This window comes from Myxine glutinosa, chromosome 1, assembly GCF_964187855.1.
Source record: "Myxine glutinosa chromosome 1, kmMyxGlut1.1, whole genome shotgun sequence".
NCBI lineage: Eukaryota > Metazoa > Chordata > Myxini > Myxiniformes > Myxinidae > Myxine > Myxine glutinosa.
The window spans coordinates 333,186,503-333,207,061 of NC_136261.1; the positions used below are offsets into that span (position 1 = coordinate 333,186,503).

The following is a 20,559-nucleotide window of genomic DNA, read 5'->3' on the forward strand; positions in this document are numbered from 1 at the left end:
GGAACTCCACAACGTCAGGCTAGGAGTGTCGCATTTGGCAGGGGAGGTGACAACGTACAGATAAAGACAACACAGCAACACAGTTAGTACTTGGAGTGTGTTGGCAATGTTGAGACCAGGAAAGATGGAAAATGTGAAAAGAGAAGTGTGACGGGCTAGTTGGAGGCATCAATGTGCATGTGCCATCCCTCAGGTGGTCGTTAAACTGAACATCCCATCTGCCGGCGTTGGTTGGTGGGCATTAAAGACCCCACGGTATCCTTCATTAAGAGTAGGTGAGAGGTATCACTAGCACGCTTGGCCAAATTGCAAATTCCTGCCCTAACCTACAGGGGTACTGGGTCAGCGGCACAGCCGCAACTCCAGCAAATGGTGCTACCCGCATGCATGTGCTGAATGCAAAAGAAGAAAGAAGAGCTGGTACCATATCATGGAGGCGTGAAGATCATTTGCAGAGCCCAGCAGAAAAAAATACTTGTTTCGCAAAACACTAAGTCGTACAAGTATCAGGGCCAAGATCAGCTAGTACGAGGCAATGGCTACCTATGACAATGGCTACCTATAATCTTGACAACTTGTCAAGATTTGATTTCTGTGTATTGGCTGCAGCCAGAAGAGTAGATTGGGAGAATAAACTTTCAGCAGACAGCAGGTAATGTTTCAATATATTTTAAAATGTGTTATGCAAAACTATTTTAATGATTTTTTTGCATACAAAAATCAAGACTCGTGGAAGAGATAGAACACAGAACAGATCAGGATGCAACGAAACAAAAGGAACAGTTGAAATAGAGCAGGGAAATGGCAACAGCACGGTGGAGGGACAAAATGGAGGACAAACAAGCATTCTGAGTATTGCGCTGCAATACATGTCCCCTACCAAAGTTCAAAGTGCCATAACTTTGTCAAAAATGATCGAAACGTGGTGAAGTTCGAACTTGATCTGTAACTTATCATGAGGAAACGATGTGCCAAGTTTGAAATCATTAGCATTAAGGGTTTAGGAAAAAAGTCCGGAAAGCTGTTCTTTGCATGACGGACTGACGGACGGAGGGACGGCGTGCAAACCTATAGTCCCCTCAGGTGTACACCGGTAGGGGACAAATGAGGGATGTGGGGAGGAATGAGGGGCATTGGGTGGATGGATACAGAACCAAACTCTCAGGAAGTAGGAAAGACTGGAAATTTGGACAGAGGTGGGCTTGGGGAGGGTTAGTGGGTTAGTGGGGTAGAAACGATCATGACTTAAGACGGGGACTAATCTGAGATGGAGGGGTGAACATTCCTACTTCCAGAAAGACCTGGAGGGAGGAATGAGATTGAAGAAAATGAGGAAAATTGTTCCACAGTGTAATGATGATGGTCGCACCAAGAAACCTCTTAGCCGGATTCTGGGAATTGTGGGAACGCTATAAGGACCACAACAGCACTCGTAGCAAATGAACAATGAAACTATATTCAAAACAACACCGAATGTACAGGGAGTATTCACAGCTGTACTCGGTCAGTCTGATCTGCACATGTTGTTCCGTTGACTCTCATGAGCCTGGCCTTCTCGTAACGTCCGATGATGCTTCGGGTCCACAATTGCCACTCTTCTCTTCAATCCAGCAGCCACTCCAAACTCCTGAATCCTCAGTAGTCCTGGATCCCCCAAATCAGCAGATGAATCCACCAGGCAGGCCTCTTCAGCAGTATATTTGCAGAGCTCAACGACGTTCCCAGCCCCACCAGAGGCATAAGTATCTCACCTGCCACACAGTCCTAACTCCTAATGAGGTATAATATACTAACAAAACTCCAACACACATTGACTTGAAGCTGTAATATCCCCACTTTCCAAAACCACTTTCGAAGCAATGCGACCGCTTGGCTCCACTTCCTTCGTCCGTCTCTCCGTCTCTCCGTCTCTCTCCCTCTCCCTCTCCCTCTCCCTCTCCCTCTCCCTCTCTCTCTCTCTCTCTCTCTCTCTCTCTCTCTCTCTCTCTCTCTCTCTCTCTCTCTCTGCTGGTCGTTGGTGAGTCGTGCATGGGTGTGGCAATCATGGCTGCTGTGTGTGAGGAGCTGTGAGTACTGTGTTGTGTTGTTTGCCTTTCCCATCCCCCATTTCACTCCCTCTGTGTCCTTGTACGTGCTTGTGAAGTTTTCCCCGTGTTTTCCTTCTTTGTTGAGACAAGAGAGAGAAAGAGAGCGCGCACGGTGAGTTTGGTGCGAGTCCTAAAGAACCTTGTGTTCTTCGGGCCTGTGCTCTGCTTGCCGTGTTCTTCATTACCGTCGTTTATCGGCTCCCTTATTCTATTTCTTTTCTTTTTACCTTCGCCTGCAGGCTTTGCTTGCGAGAGGTTCTATTTTGTTTTGTTTTTTCAAATATTTCCTTAGTTTTGGTTCATTTATCGCTATGGCAAACAGTCGTTTGCAGAACAGCATTTACGAGTCACTTACTCGTAAAAATGGGGTAATAGTTAGTCCACCCGACGGGGTTCGGGTCGATGACGTTGTGATGGGCTTGGGTGAACTCGTTGGTTTTGAAAATGTGTTAGCAGCCTCAAAGATGAACCAACGAGTTGTTGTTTTTCTTTCCGAGGAGCGCTATGTCGCTCAGGCGGTTGAAACTGGTTTGTCCTTACCACCAGATATTTTCGTTAACGTTAGTATGTTGGACTCACCGGCGGTGAAAATCACTTTATCTAATTTACCGCCTTTTGTTAAAAACTAGGGCATGCCCGTACTATATATATGCCCGTACTATATATCTATCTAAAATTATATCCCCCCCCTCTATTTACATGAAATGGTTTGGTCCATTCGCAACGCCAAAGCGAACGGCGAACGGCTTGCGAGTACAGTGACAATCCCCCCCCTCTATTTACATGAATGGTTTGGTCCATTCGCAACGACCACAGAACCCCCCCCTCTATTTACATGCAATGGTTTGGTCCAAAGCGAACGGCTTCCGGAGTTTGGTAAAGAAATCGCCATCGCGTGCACAAACGCGCAGGAAAGCGAATGAATCGCAAATTCGTTTTTATTAGTTGTAAAACATAGTTTAACGCCAACATAGTTTGCAAACGTGAAATAAATGAATACGCTCTCAAATGTGCCATCCGAGGCAGAGTGTGTCCGCCACGTCGGCACACGCGATAGTTCGCTGCTCTCTGATTGGTTGAATCGTTTTTTGGACATAGCTCGGTAAGTAATTGTCCGATTAATATGAAACCTTGAAAAGGCACATCCTCGGGTCCCCAGCAATATACCTGGCAAGTTAAAAGTATATCGGACCCGTGGTTGTCGAGAAACAGCGGTCACAGACAAACACACAGACACACAGACACACAGACAGACACACAGAGATTGCTGGAATTATAGATAGATGAACAGATTTTGTCCGTTTTAACACAGTTTGGCACCGTGGTGTCAAAAATCTCCATGATTCCCTTCCGTTTGCGTTCGGATTCTACAGTCCGCCATATCATGTCCTTTCGGCGGCACTGTTACATGGTGTTAAAAAACAATGCTCAATCGCTCAATGCTTCAGCTACGTTGGTCGTTGAAAATCGAAATTATCGAATGTACATCGCAACAGAGACAATGACGTGTTTCACGTGTGGTGCCTTCGGACATTTAAAAGGTGCTTGTCCGAAGTGTGTATCCGGTGGCACATCGAGACAGTCAGGAGCAAATGCCGATGCTAGTGGCACATCTAGATGGACAGAACCAAATGTCGATCTTCGCAATGATAATGGCGCGTCTGGGATGGCAGATCAGCCTTCACATTCGAGCGCGGAAATCGATAATTCACCGGCTGATGACGCGGGTTTTACTACCGTGTCCTCCAGGAGGAGTTATAAAAGAGGAAGCGGTAATGAGGACATACAGGCGAGCGTTTCGAAAAAGATAGCGCCGTCGAACGAACGTAATGTTTCTTTTTTAGAAACAGAAGCCCCTGCAGCTGGTCTTCTGCTGCAGAATAGGTTCAGTGTGTTTGCTGAAATGGAAGAAGACGTTTCCGTTCATTCCTCTCATGAACAAGGACCAAGCGCAATGCCCCAAGATGTTGTGGTAACCCCCCCGGTTACTGAAACTAAAGTCAAGAACCACAAACCTGCTCTCGTCCCGCGCCCTGCTGACGATGAAGTGTCTGAAGTAATGGAGGCAGAAGAAGTAGCAGCTCCAGAAGGAGAGTGCAAAGCCTCTGATATAAAAACGTCAATCCCTGTTACGGTTTTTAAAACTCCCGCTGTGGAAACAGCTGCACCTTTAGCAGAAGACGATATTCCCGTTATGAGAGCATCGGTTTCGGTGTGTGGGGAAAAAAATGAAGACCTTTCGGATTACGACTCAGATGGGGCCTCGTCGCTCGCCTCTAGTGCTAGTAGCGAGGTCTGGAATGACCCAGCAATAGCCAAGGAACTGGAGGGTGATGATGATTTATCACCCATGGAAATTCTAAAGTTTCTTCAGGACACCTTTCGAAAGAAAAAGGTTAAAATTATAACCTTCTTCCCGAACCTGTCTGGCTTTATAAACTCCTCAAGACGTCTCCTCCTTAAGGCTGAACAACTTGGTGTGACTGAGTCACAAGTATTTCGCCTGAGAAAGTGTGTATTGAAAGCTCGGAAAGAGCTACAAGCACACCCTAACTTCCCTGTACATGATAAATCTTCCCTACCTACACCATGACCTTCTCTGTTGTAACTTTAAATATAAATGGGGGACGTTCACCCCTGCGTAAAGCTCAGGTAAAGTTGCTTGTCGAGCAAAAACATTTCGATGTTGCTCTTTTGCAAGAGAAAAGATGTAGCTCTTCGTGCATGAGCGAATGGACTCGCATCATGAAAGGACAGTGGTTCTTTAGTAGCTTGACCTGTCCTAGTGCTGGAGTGGCTATTTATTTAAATCCTTCTTTCTGTCCTGAAAATGTCACTTTTAAGGAGATTACTAAAGGGCATTTAGTCTCAGTTAATTTCTTTTATAATGGTTACAAACACACTTTAATAAATGTATATTCACCCAGCACGAGCACAGAAAGATTAGTTTTTTTCACACAGTTAGAAATGTCCCTCACACACCTTGATTTTGATGGTCTTGTTTGTCTGTGTGGGGACTTTAATTGCACACTGTATCCCACCCTTGATCGTAATGGAGAAGAGCCCCACCCATCAAGTACAACACCCTTAAAGAGAGCATTGTCCAAATTCTCCCTTATGGATGTATGGAGACTCCAGAACCCATCTGCACGGCAATACACGTGGTGCCGATGTGCAAATGGCCGGTTATCTCTTGCAAGGCTAGACAGATTTTACATAAATAATGACTCTCTAAATGTCATAGACCATGTTGACACCACCCCAAGTGGTTTTTCGGACCATCACATGGTTGTTCTTCATATACTCTCCCCGGCTCGAAATCGTGGCACTGCCCATTGGACCTTCAATGTGAGTCTTCTGCAAGATGACGCTTTTCCTGTCGCCTTCCGAGCCTTTTGGGAAGCCTTACTACTACGGAAGCCTTCCTACTCCTGCCTCACACAATGGTGGGACAATGCGAAAACCCATATTAGGACCTTTTGCCAGCAATATAGCTCCTTTTGTACAAGGAATGAATCTGCGCTGCAATCTCTAATTGCCAAAGAAATATTGTCTCTCCAGTCAAGCCTTCCAGCTCCCAGTGCCGAAAGGACCAGTTCTCTAATAGCAACGAAGAAAGCACTCCTTGCTCAACTCTGTGCAAAACAAGCCAGAGGGGCTCTAATAAGGCTACGAATGGAGAACTACAGCTCTATTGATACTCCTTCCAAGTTTTTCTTTGCTTTGGAAGCACGAAAAAAGAGAAACCAGCAAATAACTTCGCTGCAGGCACCAGGAGGCCGAACAACACACGATCCAAAAGACATTAGAAGCTTGACAAAACAATACTTCTCTGACTTGTATTGTGCCAGAGACACTAAAGAAGACATGATTCGTTCCTTAACCACTTCTTTACCCACCTTGTCCGAACCTGCATGTCAACAACTTGACAAGGAAGTGACTCTTGACGAACTTTTCACTGCTTTGCAAACTTTGCCCACAGGTAAAGCTTCTGGACTTGATGGAATCCCTGCAGAGTTCTACAAAACCTTCTGGGATTTGTTGGGACCTGAGTTGCTTGACCTCTTAGTTGATAGCCTACGATCAGGCTTGTTACCAATCAGCTGTCGCAGGGCTATACTTGCTCTCATACCTAAGAAAGGAGACCTCCAGCAACTTAAAAATTGGCGTCCAATTTCCCTCCTCTGCACTGACTATAAAATTATTTCAAAAACTCTCGCAAACCGCCTCAAGCCTGTCATCGGGGATATTGTACACCCCAATCAATCATATTGTATCCCAAAAAGAACAATACATGATTGTATTTTTATTGTGCGTGACGCGATTGACATTTGTACCGCGGAACAAAGAAATGTTGGTCTAGTGTTTTTAGATCAAGAAAAGGCTTTTGATGCCATCGATCATTTTTATCTCTTTGCTGTTTTACGGGGGTTTGGTTTTGGTGAAACTTTCATCGGTCACGTCAAATTATTGTATAATAATATTTTTAGCCTGCTTAAGGTGAATAATATTTTAAGTCAGCCTTTTTCTGTGACTCGGGGTATTCGCCAAGGGTGCCCTTTGTCCGGCCTTCTTTATTCCCTCTCCGTTGAGCCTCTTCTGAATCGGTTGCGCACACGGCTTCATGGTTTCTGTCCTCTGCCATTGGCCAACCCGGTAAAGACCGTCGCTTATGCGGGTGACCTATGCGCGTTTGTTAATTCCGATGAAGATATTTGTGCCCTGGTCGAGTCCACCAATGAGTTTACCTTGGCTAGCTCCGTAAAGGTCAACTGGCAGAAGTCCAAAGCTCTTTACTTAGGTCCCCAGAATGGTATCCCCCCTCCGACCCTGCCAATGCAGCTTGAGTGGGCACATGATGGGATATGCTACCTCGGGGTCTTTCTCGGCACTCAGGATTTCTTTTCTAAAAACTGGGAATCGCTGATTACCAAGACTGAGCAGCGGCTGCAAAAATGGAGGGGACTATTGAGACAGCTTTCCTATCGGGGTCGTACTCTGGTCATCAATAATCTTGCGGCATCGATGCTGTGGCATAGGTTTATGGCACTACAGGCCCCAGGTTCTATTCTTAAAAAGCTCCAAAGTATTTTTATCAATTTCTTTTGGGATGGGAAGCACTGGCTCCGGCCCGGCGTAATAAGTCTGCCCATTGCTGAAGGTGGACAGGGATTGATAGACGTAACAAGTAAAGTGATGGCTTTTCGCCTCCTTGCATTACGAAGGCTGCTGTATTCCGATGGACCATGGAAAGCCTTTGCACACTGCTTGCTCAGGCAAGCGGGGAGACTTGGTTTCGGTGACGAAATCTTTCTTCTTGACGCAGCGAGGGTGGACATAACATCGATCCCCTTGTTTTACAGAAGTATGCTGGAAGCATGGCGGACAGTCGCGTTTTGCCGCGTCACCAGTGCCTATACTCTCCAAATGTTTTTAAATGAACCAATTTTCTTTAATCCCTTTTTTAAAGGGGTCTGTAGTGACCGTTCCTTTGTGCAAAAGTTCATTGATGTCAACTTTACCAGGGTCAAGCACCTTAGGAATCCCTTTACGTATAGATGGAAGCCAGCTGCTAATGTTGCCGTGGCAACTGGTGTGAGATCCATCAGAGTTATTGGAAGGATTTTCTCCGTGATTTCACGAGCTTTTAAACTAACCGGGCTAAAGTGGGATCCAGAGATTGAGGCTGCCCTCCCTCTGTCCCAATGTCCTTTTCCTCGTCTTTTAATTTCATTTCGGGGTTTTATCTCCTTTAACTCGATGGAGAAATCCTCGGTGTATAGTCTAAGTGTTAACACTCTCATTCCTGACAGACCTGCAGAGCCACGAGCTCATTGGAAAGCGTTGCTTCAAGCTGGCCATTCCGCAACAATCAAATGGCACATGATGTATAAGGAGCCAATCGTCAAGCGCTCTGGGGATTTACAATGGCGGCTGGCGCACTACATCTTGCCTTGCAATGTTCTGTCCCATCGCATATGTTCTGAAAATTCAGAATTGTGCCCCTTCTGCGATGCCCCTGAAACCATTTTTCATTGTTTCATTGAGTGTTCGAGACTGTCCTCCCTTTTTAATATTTTATTACGTGTGACTCAGGGGCTCGGTTTGATTTTCACACATTGTGTTTTTATATATGGTTTTAATATTTCTCATTTAAGTAAAAATGAATGTTTTTTAGGGAACTTCTTGTGCTCTGAAGCAAAGCTTGCCATTTATCTTTCAAGAAAACGGAAATTGCAGAACATTGATACTTTAGCTGATGACCTTTTAAGGATTTTTAAAGCGTCGGTTACATCTCGTGTCCATTTTGAGTTTGAAACCCATGATTTTGCTGTCTTTGAAAAACGATGGTGTGCCAAACAATCTTTATGTAGCTTGGTTAATGGTGTTCTAGTAATTAATTTATAATCTGGAATCTTTGCTTCTATGTTACCCCATCCACCATGCTCTTCCTCTGCATGTGTTGCATGTATTTTTCTTTGAAGTAAGCCATAACCCTTTTGTTTGGAAATAATTGTCTGGAATCACATTGAATGATACCTTTCAATAAAGAGGAACAAAAATCAAAATCTCTCTCTCTCTCTCTCTCTCTCTCTCTCTCTCTCTCTCTCTCTCTCTCTCTCTCTCTCTCTCTCTCTCTCTCATCAGAAAGTGCTGTGGGATTTTTCGTCTTTCAAAACCATGAAGCATCAATGATTCCCTTAACAAGCAATCCAACACGATAAATGAAAACTGCTTTCTAGACCAAAGAAGACTCCACCGAGGCAAACGAATCCTTGCGGAACATCCGCACTGCTATGGTCAGTTTACACGATCCAGATGCCTGCTTGTTAACCGATGTCCAGTCTAACTTGGATATCACCACATTTTCACACACAAACACAACATTTCTGAGCAGGGACATTGGGAGATCGGGGGGAGAAGGCGTGGGAAGGGGGGGGGGGTGGGAGAAGTATAAAACACAAGGACACCAAGGAGTTCCAGGAAGGAAGTTGGTATTTCAAAAAAGTGAATCTGGGGTGAAATTAGTGGGGGTAGAAAAGATCAAGGTTTTGGATGGGGGAAGAGATGGTGGTGAACAGCTGTTTTAAAGACCTGGAGGGAGGAGTGGGATTGAAGAGAGTGAGGGAGTTTGTTCCAGAGGCGAGAGAAAAGGGGGATGAAAGAGTGAAGGTGAGCAGAGAGTCTTGATTTTGGCAGTTTCACCATAAGAGGGTTGCTGGCAGATCTTGTGCGACCTGTAGGAATATTTGGGGGACAGAGCCCAGAGAGAGATAGGGAGGCAAGGCCAGAGAGGAGTCGGTAGAAGACAGAAAGACCACCAACCTGCCTGCGGTGAGTGAGTGAAAGGCCCTTGGAATTAGCTTCATCGTGGGAGATTCCAATGATTCTGAACGCTATGGTTTCAACAGCGTGAAGACGAGCTAGGTGTGAGGCAGGAGCACCGGCCCAGAGGGGAGAGCAGTATTCCATTGAGCTGCGGATGAAAGCCTTGTATGTGGTGAGGAGCTCAGGTGTGCCAAGGAAGGACTTCGCACGACGGAGGATGCCCAGTCGGCGACTGGCTTTGGAGGCCAGATTTGAAATGTGGTTTTCCCAGAAAAGGTCATGGCAGATAGTGAGACCCAAAAACTTGAGTGACAGAACTTCTTGGAGAGGATTGTTGAGAAAGTAGATGGGAGGGTTGTCCAGTCGGTCTTTTCGTAGAGACATAGTAAGAGTGTGAGACATGTTCATTCTGAAATGTGAGATATTTATCAGGATTGAAAGTGTTCCAAGTGTTTGACCATCTTGTGATTCTTTCAAGGTCAGAAGAGAGGGAAAAGACTGCTGCCTGCCTGTCCGAAGGATGAGGAATGTCACCAGCAGAGGATGGAGTCATCAGCAAATAGATAAAGGGGATTTTCCAGAGAGCCAAAGACATATAGATGGTATATCTATAAATCCCAAATTCCTGCTCTAAGCTACTTAATTAAGTTAATGTTTAGGAATAGGACTGTGTCCAGGGCACTCTCTTAAGGCACTCCAGTCTTAACTGGGAAAGGAGATGAAACCATTATGTTGAGAGCCACATGGCTATGAGACTGGAGGAAGTCAATAGGCCAAGAGTTGACTTGGGCTTTGATGCCACGGCCAGAGAGTTCGGAGAGCAGGCCGGGATGCCCGACTCTATCGAATGTTTGATGTATGTTTACTTGTGGAGATGGTTCTGATCTCATATTGTTGACTTACTAGCAAATTGAATATGACCTCGGGAAACAATACTGGTGAAGATTTCAGTGAGAGGATGTGCAAGAACAGGTTTTTAGGATACAGGAGCTAATACCGTCTGGTCCAGTAGCATAGTCAGAGTTGTCAGAAACTTCTCCACCTTTACAGGCTCAGAAGACACAGAGTTCAGAAGCAGTTGGATACGACAAGGTAGGGTGGTTACATAGAGCGAGGGTTTGGGGACATAAGATGTGGAAGCAAACACAGAATTGAGGCATTCAGCCTTCTCACAGGTGGAGTCGGCTGTGGTGCCACTTAAGTTAACAAGGCACCACCAGGTTGGCTCCTTCTCAAGAGATGCCTAAAAGAGTCAGACAAGAGATGTTTAAGGCATAAAGGAAGCTTTATTTTCATAATTTAGCATGATACACCAAGTGTATAACCATAGGCCTCAGTACATTTTATCCAATGCAAGTTACAAAGCAGTAAAATAATTTTAAAAAATGGTAAAATGGTTCAAATCTCGACCCAGCTATAAACTGTGATCCTGGTTCATTACTGTTTGCGCCGTCTCTCGGATGGAAGTTAAGCCGGAGGACTGCTTGTTTGGGAGGAGATTAGAGATCCCTTGGTGCATTTCATGGAGGAGGAGTTATCATCACCACCCTGGATAAAATCCCAAATTCCTGCTCTGACCTACAACGAGGAATGATGCCATGTGCTGCACACAAAATGGCCGAGTATACAAAACAATGACGTGAAAAAAACAACAGCCAAGTTATTGGCATTTATTCAGCCTTCTGAAGATATGATGCTAAAAAGGGCAAAGTGACATTTCATATTTAACACTCGGATATGAGGATGAACTTGCCCAAATTTTGTGCAAGATTTGAAAAGGGAACAAGTCAAATATTCATATTAAACAAACTACCAAGGATGAGTAACTTGGCCCACCTACTCATTCCGCAGCCCTACCCCAACGGATGAGTAACTTGGCCCACCTACTCATTCCGCAGCCCTACCCCAACGGATGAGTAACTTGGCCCACCTACTCATTCCGCAACCCTACCCCAACGGATGAGTAACTTGGCCCACCTACTCATTCCGCAACCCTACCCCAACGGATGAGTAACTTGGCCCACCTACTCATTCCGCAACCCTACCCCAACGGATGAGTAACTTGGCCCACCTACTCATTCTGCAACCCTACCCCAACGGATGAGTAACTTGGCCCACCTACTCATTCCGCAACCCTACCCCAACGGATGAGTAACTTGGCCCACCTACTCATTCCGCAACCCTACCCCAACGGATGAGTAACTTGGCCCACCTACTCATTCCGCAGCCCTACCCCAACGGATGAGTAACTTGGCCCACCTACTCATTCCGCAACCTTACCCCAACGGATGAGTAACTTGGCCCACCTACTCATTCCGCAACCCTACCCCAATGGATGAGTAACTTAGCCCATCTACCCATCTCTCATCCCACCACAACCTGCCCATTTTTAGTGTAAATACTTTAATATCTTCTTATTATTCACCACAAATTCTTTAAAACAAGCTAAGCCCATTGCTGATAAGTGGATTGAGGACAGGGGTAGTTGTCCCATGACGTAGTCTGTGAAAGGGAGGAAAAAGCCTTTGTCTGCCTTGGCAGAAAACAATGGCCCATCATCCATCTCTCCCTGTTCAATTTTCATTGTTGGCCTCTCACCTTCCTGTTCTCCATCTCTTCTATGAACCTTGAGCTCTGCAGTCAAAAAAGGAAATTTTACCAAATTGATTGATTACCTAATCATGTATGAAAGTCTCTTCGTCAAAACGTTCCCTTTGTTTTGCTGAAACGTTCTGATGACCCGAGTTTTGGAGCAGCCTGCCAGCTGCATCTTGCATTTGCGGTTTCACATCCGCTGTTCAATCAAAGTCTCTTCCAATCGTTCTTACATCTTTGTATCTTCATTTCCAGCATGCAGGATGTTTGCGATTCCCATGCCCTTCCCATGCCTCCTCCCCCAAGCCCTCTCCCTCCCACAGATCTCCCGATGTCCCTGTTCTCAAATGTTGCACTTGTGTGCTTCCCTCTCTCTCCCCATCTTGTCTCCCGCTCCCTTTATCTTATGTTCTGTGTCCGTTTTTGTTTTTTTGTGATTAATGTTAGGACATTAATTTAGGAGCTCTTGCACGAGCCTCGATCTTGTATACAAAAACAAACAAAACAAAAAACAATTTGTGCATCTTCTAATACTTTACGGTACTTCGACTCTCGTGATCAACCTCTCTCCGGTCGCTTCCAAGAGATCCAACGGCTATTTCTATGCCTGCCGCTGGCCATTCAAGCAGGACTGACTGAGGCCAATAAGCAACAACTACAAGCAGAACTGACTGGGGCTAATAAACAACAACAACTGCATTCATATCTCTATATCAGGAAAATACTGACCCAAGGGAAAGGAAAGAATGAATGTTGGGTGAGAAGAATCTCGATATTATGTACCATTGTAATGGGAATAAGGGGAAGGGTGAGGAGGAAAAGCTTTCATCAACAAATAATTCTTCAATTTATGACTTCAAACCATTTTTTTCTTGTATCAAAGACTCATGAATGGGCTTTTAAGATCATAGTACACACCGTCATGGCCAAAAATAGAGGTACCCTTGCACTTTTTTCGAATAATGCACCATTTCTTCCAGAAAATTGTTGAGATAAAAAAATATTTTGGTGTCCACATATGTATTTCTTTGGTTTGCAGTGAAGCAAAACAAAAAAAGTTGAAAAATTACTAAATCTTAGCTTATTCCACACAAATCCTAAAATGGCCCGGACAATATTATTGTCACCTTTTAGAAGTTGTTAGAAATAATTACATTTCAAGCAGGTGATTCTCCTTTACTTTGGAATTGAACTCACCTGTGGTGAGTTGCAGGTGCCTACAATATAAAAATCACTCATTCAACCAGATTGAACAGAGAAAAGGAGTCATTCTGCTGTTTTGTGTCACTGTGTGTACCGCAATGAGCATGGAGAATAGAAAGAAAACCAGAGAATTGTCTGAGGAGGTCAGAGACAAGATTGTAGCCAAGAATGGACAATCTCAAGGCTACAAGTCCATTTCCAGAGACCTTGATGTTCCTGTGTCCACTGTACGCAATGTTATCAAGAAGTTTAAGGCCCATGGCACTGTAGATTTGCCTCTTCCCCATTCGGGGCCATGTCAGGGGCCAAATCTTCCCCATTAATCCCTGCTGCCCGGGTTCGTCAGGGCAGCGCGGTCACGGTCAGAGTGCCAATCGGTCCCCATGGACCAGCCCTCTCTCTCTCTTTCTCTAACTCTGTTGTGGCCCTGAGTTTGTGTAGGTGTGGGTACACCATCCTGGATTTGGGGTATCTCTGGGTCATTCCTGGGAGATACAGATTGGCTGTCTCCATGCCACGAGCTTCTTCGAGAGAACTGTCTGGGGCTATACAACAACAAAAACAACAACAACACTGGAAATGCTGTGTTTGAAACATAGAACAATGAATACATTCTGGTGGTCTGAGCAGGGCGTGCTGTATTCATCAGATCGAATGTGACGTCTTTATTCTTTTTCTGAAATTGCAGCACTCATCTCAATCCGAGTTGTAAGTAAAAGTGACATGTGTCTCATCAAATTCCTCTTCTCGAGTATTAGTCTTAACTCGACTCTACTTTACTCAAGTACAAGCATTGATGATTTATTGACAATACATCGAAAATGGCAACAGTTCAACAAACAATAAGAGGGAAACAGATATGCGCTTGGTAATGTGGTAAAATAGATAAATAATCGCAATCTAAGTTGTGCAAAGGAAGGCACGTAAATTAACGCCATGTTTTTTTTTTTGGCAAATTGACAATGAAATACAGCAAAAAAGGAAGAAGAGGAAGGAAAAACGCAATTAAGTGACATTTTTCCTACCAGTGCCAGCTGGAATAAAAATGGCTTCCTGCAGCATCTCGGACTCTAGCGTATGGCAGAATTCGCCCATGTGGCAATCAACACCAGCGGCTACTATTGCATATACAAAAGGAAGCTGAGGGAACTACGCTATAACCTGTGCAGCCATTTGCTGCAATGATAAGCCACATATTGTGCATGGCTATGGGGAGGGCACCATGGAAGAGAGAGGTATCAGCACATAGAAACAAATGTTTTGACTAATTTTGTCTCTTTCTCTTTACTTAGTTCAAACGCCATGATGGAATTGGAGTCACTGACATTCTTCTGTCACAATATTAATGTTTGAAATCGTCAGTGGCCACGAAAGGCTGAAGTTGACCTTGCACCTTGGAAAGATTCTCCCATTTCCAACATAATTAAAGTTCAGGTCGAGGGGACGGAACAACATGAATGTCAGAACTGTGGCGGATAATGTTCTGGTCACCTGGAAGCAGAATTGGGCTGCTGTGAGCTGCAGAGCAATTCGACGAGATCGGTCACAGGCGAAAGTTCACGGGCATCAAGGAGGTGGAAGTGTCGACCAAAGTAAACGAAGTGAGTGAAAAAAGAGTTGAGGTGAGCATGCAGGTCCAGCTGGAGCACATCATGGTAATGGCAGCAATAAAGATGTGCCACGATGCGGAAGAGAAGCCTGAAGATATTCCTGACAAGAGCCTCAAACATAGTGGGGAAGCTGCTGCCTGCAAGCATAAAGGGCTTGGCATCCATATTGCGATGAAATACTGAAAGGTCATGTGGTTATGGTATTCAATGGACGAGTGTAAGATTAGACTTCAAAGCTATTGGAACTTAGCCAATGGACTCAATGGTAATTCCGTTGAGATGTTATTCAAAACTGAAATTGTATTTGCACATTGGTTCAACTATCTCTATGAGAAACAACAGGAATAAAAATGACTGTGAAATATATCTATCTTCTTCTTCTTATTATTTTATTTATTATTTATTATATATATATATAAGAAAGTTTTTGTTTGTTTGATTGTTTGTTTGTTTGTCTGCACGCGCTAATCTCCTGAACGGTGAAAGATAGGAGGAACCTTCTCAAACAAAAAATGTCGAGACGGGCCCTGGGAAGGTTATAGGTGAGGTGGCGAGGCCGGTTGAGGCCGCTTCAGCTGGGCTGGGCCCATTTCGCAATTAAAAGCTGAGCAGATTTATAGTGGTCAATCTTCTACGGCTATGAGTAAAAGCTGAATTATAGCAGTAAATTCATTCAAAAAGAACCAAAAATGTCGGGACGGGCCCTGGGAAGGTTATAGGCTAGGTGGCGAGGCCGGTCGAGGCCGCCTCGGCCGGGCTGGGCCCATTTCGCAATTAAAAGCTGAGCTGAATTATAGTAGTCAATCTTCTACGGCCGTGAGTAAAAGCTGAATTATAGTAGTAAATTCATTCAAAAAGAACCAAAAATGTCGGGAAGGGGCCTGGGAAATTTTAGGCTAGGTGGCGAGGCCGGTCGAGGCCGCCTTGGCCGGGCTGGGCCCATTTCGCAATTAAAAGCTGAGCTGAATTATAGTAGTCAATCTTCTACGGCCGCGAGTAAAAGCTGAATTATAGTAGTAAATTCATTCAAAAAGAACCCGGGCAACGCCGGGTGCATTCGGCTAATAATCCATAAGAAAAAGGTGACCACAATTACTGGCAGCCATTTGATGGGTCCTACCAAGACATTTGATGGGTCCTAATCGATGAAAAGTTTGCATAAACCAACAAAGCAATTCTATAAATATGGAAGAACAAGTGAAAGGACAGACTGTAAAAAGGATTTTTCAAATATATTGGTTGGTCTTGTGCGTTATCCTGTCTGTTTGTCTGTCTGTCTGTTTGTATGTCAATCGCCTACATGTCATAATTTAAAACCAATCTTTATGAAACTTCACTAAATGGTAGAGTTGGTCATAAGGAAGAATTCTATTGATTTTGAGGTCAAAAGCTCAACATAGTCCAAAGGTCAACAACTTGGTCAAATTTCTAAAATCCTCAATTTTCATCCAATTGACTTGAAATTTGAAGAGGATTTGCATATCAGGTCACAGCATTCAACCACCAATTATTTTTGAGGTCAACATAGGTCAACATAGGTCAACAACTTATTTTAGGGATTTCACAAGTATTGTGCTATGCACGACGTATTTCTTGTTTATTTATTCGTATGCAGCCTGTGCCTCTTTAGCTGCATCATTTCTTTTTCTGGGGGCGTGGCCATGCCAGTGATGCATTTCCACCTTACCAGGTAGCTAGAACTCATTTTGCCAACCTTGGAAGGATGCCAGGCTGAATCGACCCACCTGGCGCTAATTCCACGGCACTACAGGGGCTTGAACTCAAGACCCTAGGATCTTAAGCCAGCCAGCTTAACCATTAAACCAACACCAGGCTTTTCTAGGGGTTGATTGCGTAATTATATAGGCGGGTTTATAAGACAATCCAGGAAAGACAGGATGAGGGTATGATATTGGCCTGGATTGAATGATGCATTCCATTTGTCAGATTAGCGTCTGATAATTTCCATGTCAGCAGAGAGGGAGTCAGCTGCTGCCAATCTGTCGGTGGGATGCGGATACATTACCACATAAAGTGGAATTATCTGCAAATAGCAAAAGTGGGTTATGCAGGGCATTCAATTTCGTAGGTAAGGAGTACGATTGAGATGTCAAACAGGTATATTAAGAACAACACTACGCACACGACACTGCCATAGGAAACTCCAACCTCTACTGGGAGATGAGATGGCAGGATTCCATTCAGGGCTATATGCTCACTGCATGATTCAAGGAAGTCCATTAGCCAGGAATGTAAGTGGCCTTGGATGACACAGGCAGAGGCTTATCAAGCAGAGTACAGTGGCAGACTGGGTTAAATCGCTTAGATGTGTCCAGAGAGACAAACCAGACATCAAGATTAAGATCCAGGGCCCCCATCCAATGTTGAGAGTTAAATCAGCAGCATATCCAAAAGTGAGCGACCAGAAGGGAATCCAAAATGATCAGATTACTGTTTGAGAAGAGGAAAGATGATGTCAGCCACAATGATTGATTCCATGACCTCGCTTAGGTTTTGGAATTGGCTTGCTGGATTGAATTTGAGGGGATCCATTTTTTTGTATGAGGAATAATGTTCGCTGTCTTCCAAGCAGATGGTAATTCATCTCCTAGTGTGTCAAAGTTCATTGTCAGGAGACATATTCTTCTTACCCCACACACTAAGCGAAAAGTGGGGTTAAGTAATTGGTTCACTGTCTGTCTGTCTGTCTGTTTGTTTGTCTGTCTGTCTACAGACGTCGGTTTATGATCGAGGGACAATTTAATTTCAATTTAATTTTGTATTTTGAACATGAAACTAAAGATGAACTTGTAACTGAGCAGTACTTTGGCTCTGATTTCGTCCCGATTGTGCGTCAACAGAGAGGAGTGAGATATTTTTAAGTGGTGAAGCCGCTTCAATATTTGGCCATGTCCTTCCTTCCATCAGTTCATCCAATCGTCAAAAATGATGAATAAGAACCTTTCTAACCCACCGTGTTTAATTCTGGAGGATAATTCCAATGGGTAATTCGAAAGAGATCTAAAGGGTTAATAAAGGAGTAGTGTAATAATGTTGCTTCTGGGACACCTCCGTTTAACATGGGAAATCCCTATCTAATGTCATTTACCCCCTTGTCTTTTTCAAAAATCATAAACACCTCTATTTCTCCCACCCTCATCTTTATGAACCTTTTGTCTGTAGTACCTATCCTTAATGTTGTTCATTAGACCACTCAAACACTACAAATATTTGTTTTCTCTTATAGACCTATCATCCTTCTTCTACATATCATCTGGCAGATTAATCTTTGACCCATTCACTTCCATATTAATTCTTTCCCTCCCTCATTGCCCCTAAAGACCTCTATTTCTCTCACCCTGTTCTTTACGAACCTTCTAACCTTTTGACATGCTATCCTTATTCATTAGACCACTTAAACACCTGTGATCCTTCTGACCTTATAGACCTTTTAACCTTTTACTCTTAATATCATCTGGTGAATATAACCCACTCAAACATCGATCCGACAAATATTTGTTTATGTGTGGGAAATAATTTAATTCTCCTACAACTCTCCTCACCGTCTAATACATTAACAAAAAATATGTTTGAGTTTGGTTCTTTATTAAGATATTTTAACTGAGCTAAGATAAAATGGTAAACCTCCCTCAATGTTCTTGTTTGAGCGCCTCCAGTGCCACATACCATTTTAAAATTAAAGTATATATTTTCCTGACAACCATCAAAGTTTTCCGTCCACTCAAAAATATTTCCATCTTTTTTACCCAATTCACCGGTATTTAAATTAATTCTCTTATTTGTTTTGTGAATTTTTTTACCAGTTGCCTTTTCAATTATACCTATTTGATATTTTTCACATTCATTATGTTTTCCATTTATATACCAAGGTTGATTACACCTCCACTCTTTAGTCTGGTTGATACTTGGTTCTATCATTTATATAATAGTAAAAAAGGCGGCGGTAGCCCGTTAAAATCCCCAACCCCCCCCCCCCTTTTTTAACTTATCACTTATATATATCTTATCACTTATATATATCTTATCACTTATGTATATCTTATCACTTATATATATCTTATCACTTATATATATATCTTATCACTTATATACTTATATAACCATAAGGGAGACTATCAATTCCATTTTCTAAAATAAACCTCTTATCATCAAAAGCCCCCAATGCTTTCTTATTTATCTCTTCTGAATATAATTGATGTTTATAACTTCTTATTCCATTAATCTTTCTAAACTCTTCTTTCTTTGTTGTTAAACAGTTATAATAATCCTTAAAGTTTATTGTTTCTTTAATAACATTTTTCTTTACACCTTTTAACTTCTTATCAGTCTTTTCAACGTTATTCACAATGTATTTATAAGCATAAGCCTTTGACCTCAATCCCACAAATTCACTCATAACATTTCCTCCTAATTCATCCTTGAACTTTCCAATCACCTTTTTATTTTTAGAAGAGAACAACTCACTCTCTGGACTGTAATTACTCGTGTCATAGATATTAATGTCTCTTTTCATGTCTGAATAAACATCGTTGGTATTAATTTTCAAAATAAAACTATCTGTATCCATATAAAGTAGATTAACATCATTTTGATATTTCTTCCTCAAGTTATTATAAAAGTAATCATACATTAATGACTTTGATAAATCAAGAATTGTTGTTCCAATATAAATAGGTTTGTTCATTTCAATACTCTCTTTAATCAAATGGATCGCACAAAAGTTCTCAGTAAAGACCTCAGCTCGAGTAAAACTCGGTCTATTAATTAATTTTGATGCTTGTTCCCAAGATGTTGATAGTCTGATATTTTGTCTTTTCCTCACATTCTCCATAGTCTTACCAAAGACCGCATTATTCATCAATTTATAAAAGTCTTTCTCAAAATCTGTTTTTGACTCTGTTCTTCTTTGTGTATTAAAATCAATGTACCCCTTTAACCAATGACTTTGATTGAACTTTAGAACCCTATGGATCTTCTCTACTCTTAGACCTTTTGATAAATATTGTCGCAAATTTCTTTGGTGTAGAACATAATTTTTCTTGTTATATAATGTAGTAAGTAATTTTTCTGTTGATTCACCTATATCAAACGATCGTTGATAATCACTCAACCATTCTTTCTTTGGACTTTCTTTCTCACAAGCAAATGGGAGATCTTTGTGTAGGTTATGGAGTTCCTCTGGATATTTTAAATCAATTTCAAAATAATAACCAACTTTTTCTTCATCCAATTCTTTTTGTGTAGAGATACATACATCTTGTAAAACGTTTTTGTAGTCTTTTTCCTTTACCCATCTAAGTTTTCCATAAGGAAGAGCCTGAGACATTGCCCAGCCATACAGGTTGTTCGCGTCATAGTACATCAAGTAAGAACTCTCTTTCGTTGGATCATAATTTGGAAGATATTTGTTATTTGCTTTTGCGTATCTACTCGAGCAGACTTGTGAAATTCCACCTCTTTTTGCCTTTTCAATCATCAAAAGCATATCAACATCGGTTATCAAATCCAAATCTTGTTTTGTCATTTTCAACATCGCACTCCAGGCCAATCCAGGTGCTGTGTAGTAGTGAGCAGGATCCAATCCATATCCAGTGCGACAAACAGATCTAAAGGCTTCAAATACATCGGCCAATAAAAGCACATCAGTTTTGAGATACAAATCGTGATACTCGCCAAGATTCTTGATGTTATATTTTTCCCAAACATTTTGTGCG

General features: G+C 42.8%; 1 protein-coding gene across 1 annotated transcript in view; it reads right to left on the reverse strand.

The window, feature by feature from the left end:
- Positions 1 to 13,864: 13,864 nt before the first annotated feature.
- The window catches only part of LOC137415931 (MOB kinase activator 2), an 89,282-nt gene continuing 82,587 nt past the window's right edge, over positions 13,865 to 20,559 (reverse strand). The window contains exon 5 of the mRNA XM_068101488.2: positions 13,865 to 14,961. Within this exon, the coding sequence (XP_067957589.2) occupies positions 14,702 to 14,961 (260 nt within the window). The 3' untranslated portion in view covers positions 13,865 to 14,701. The remainder of the gene's footprint in view (positions 14,962 to 20,559) is intronic.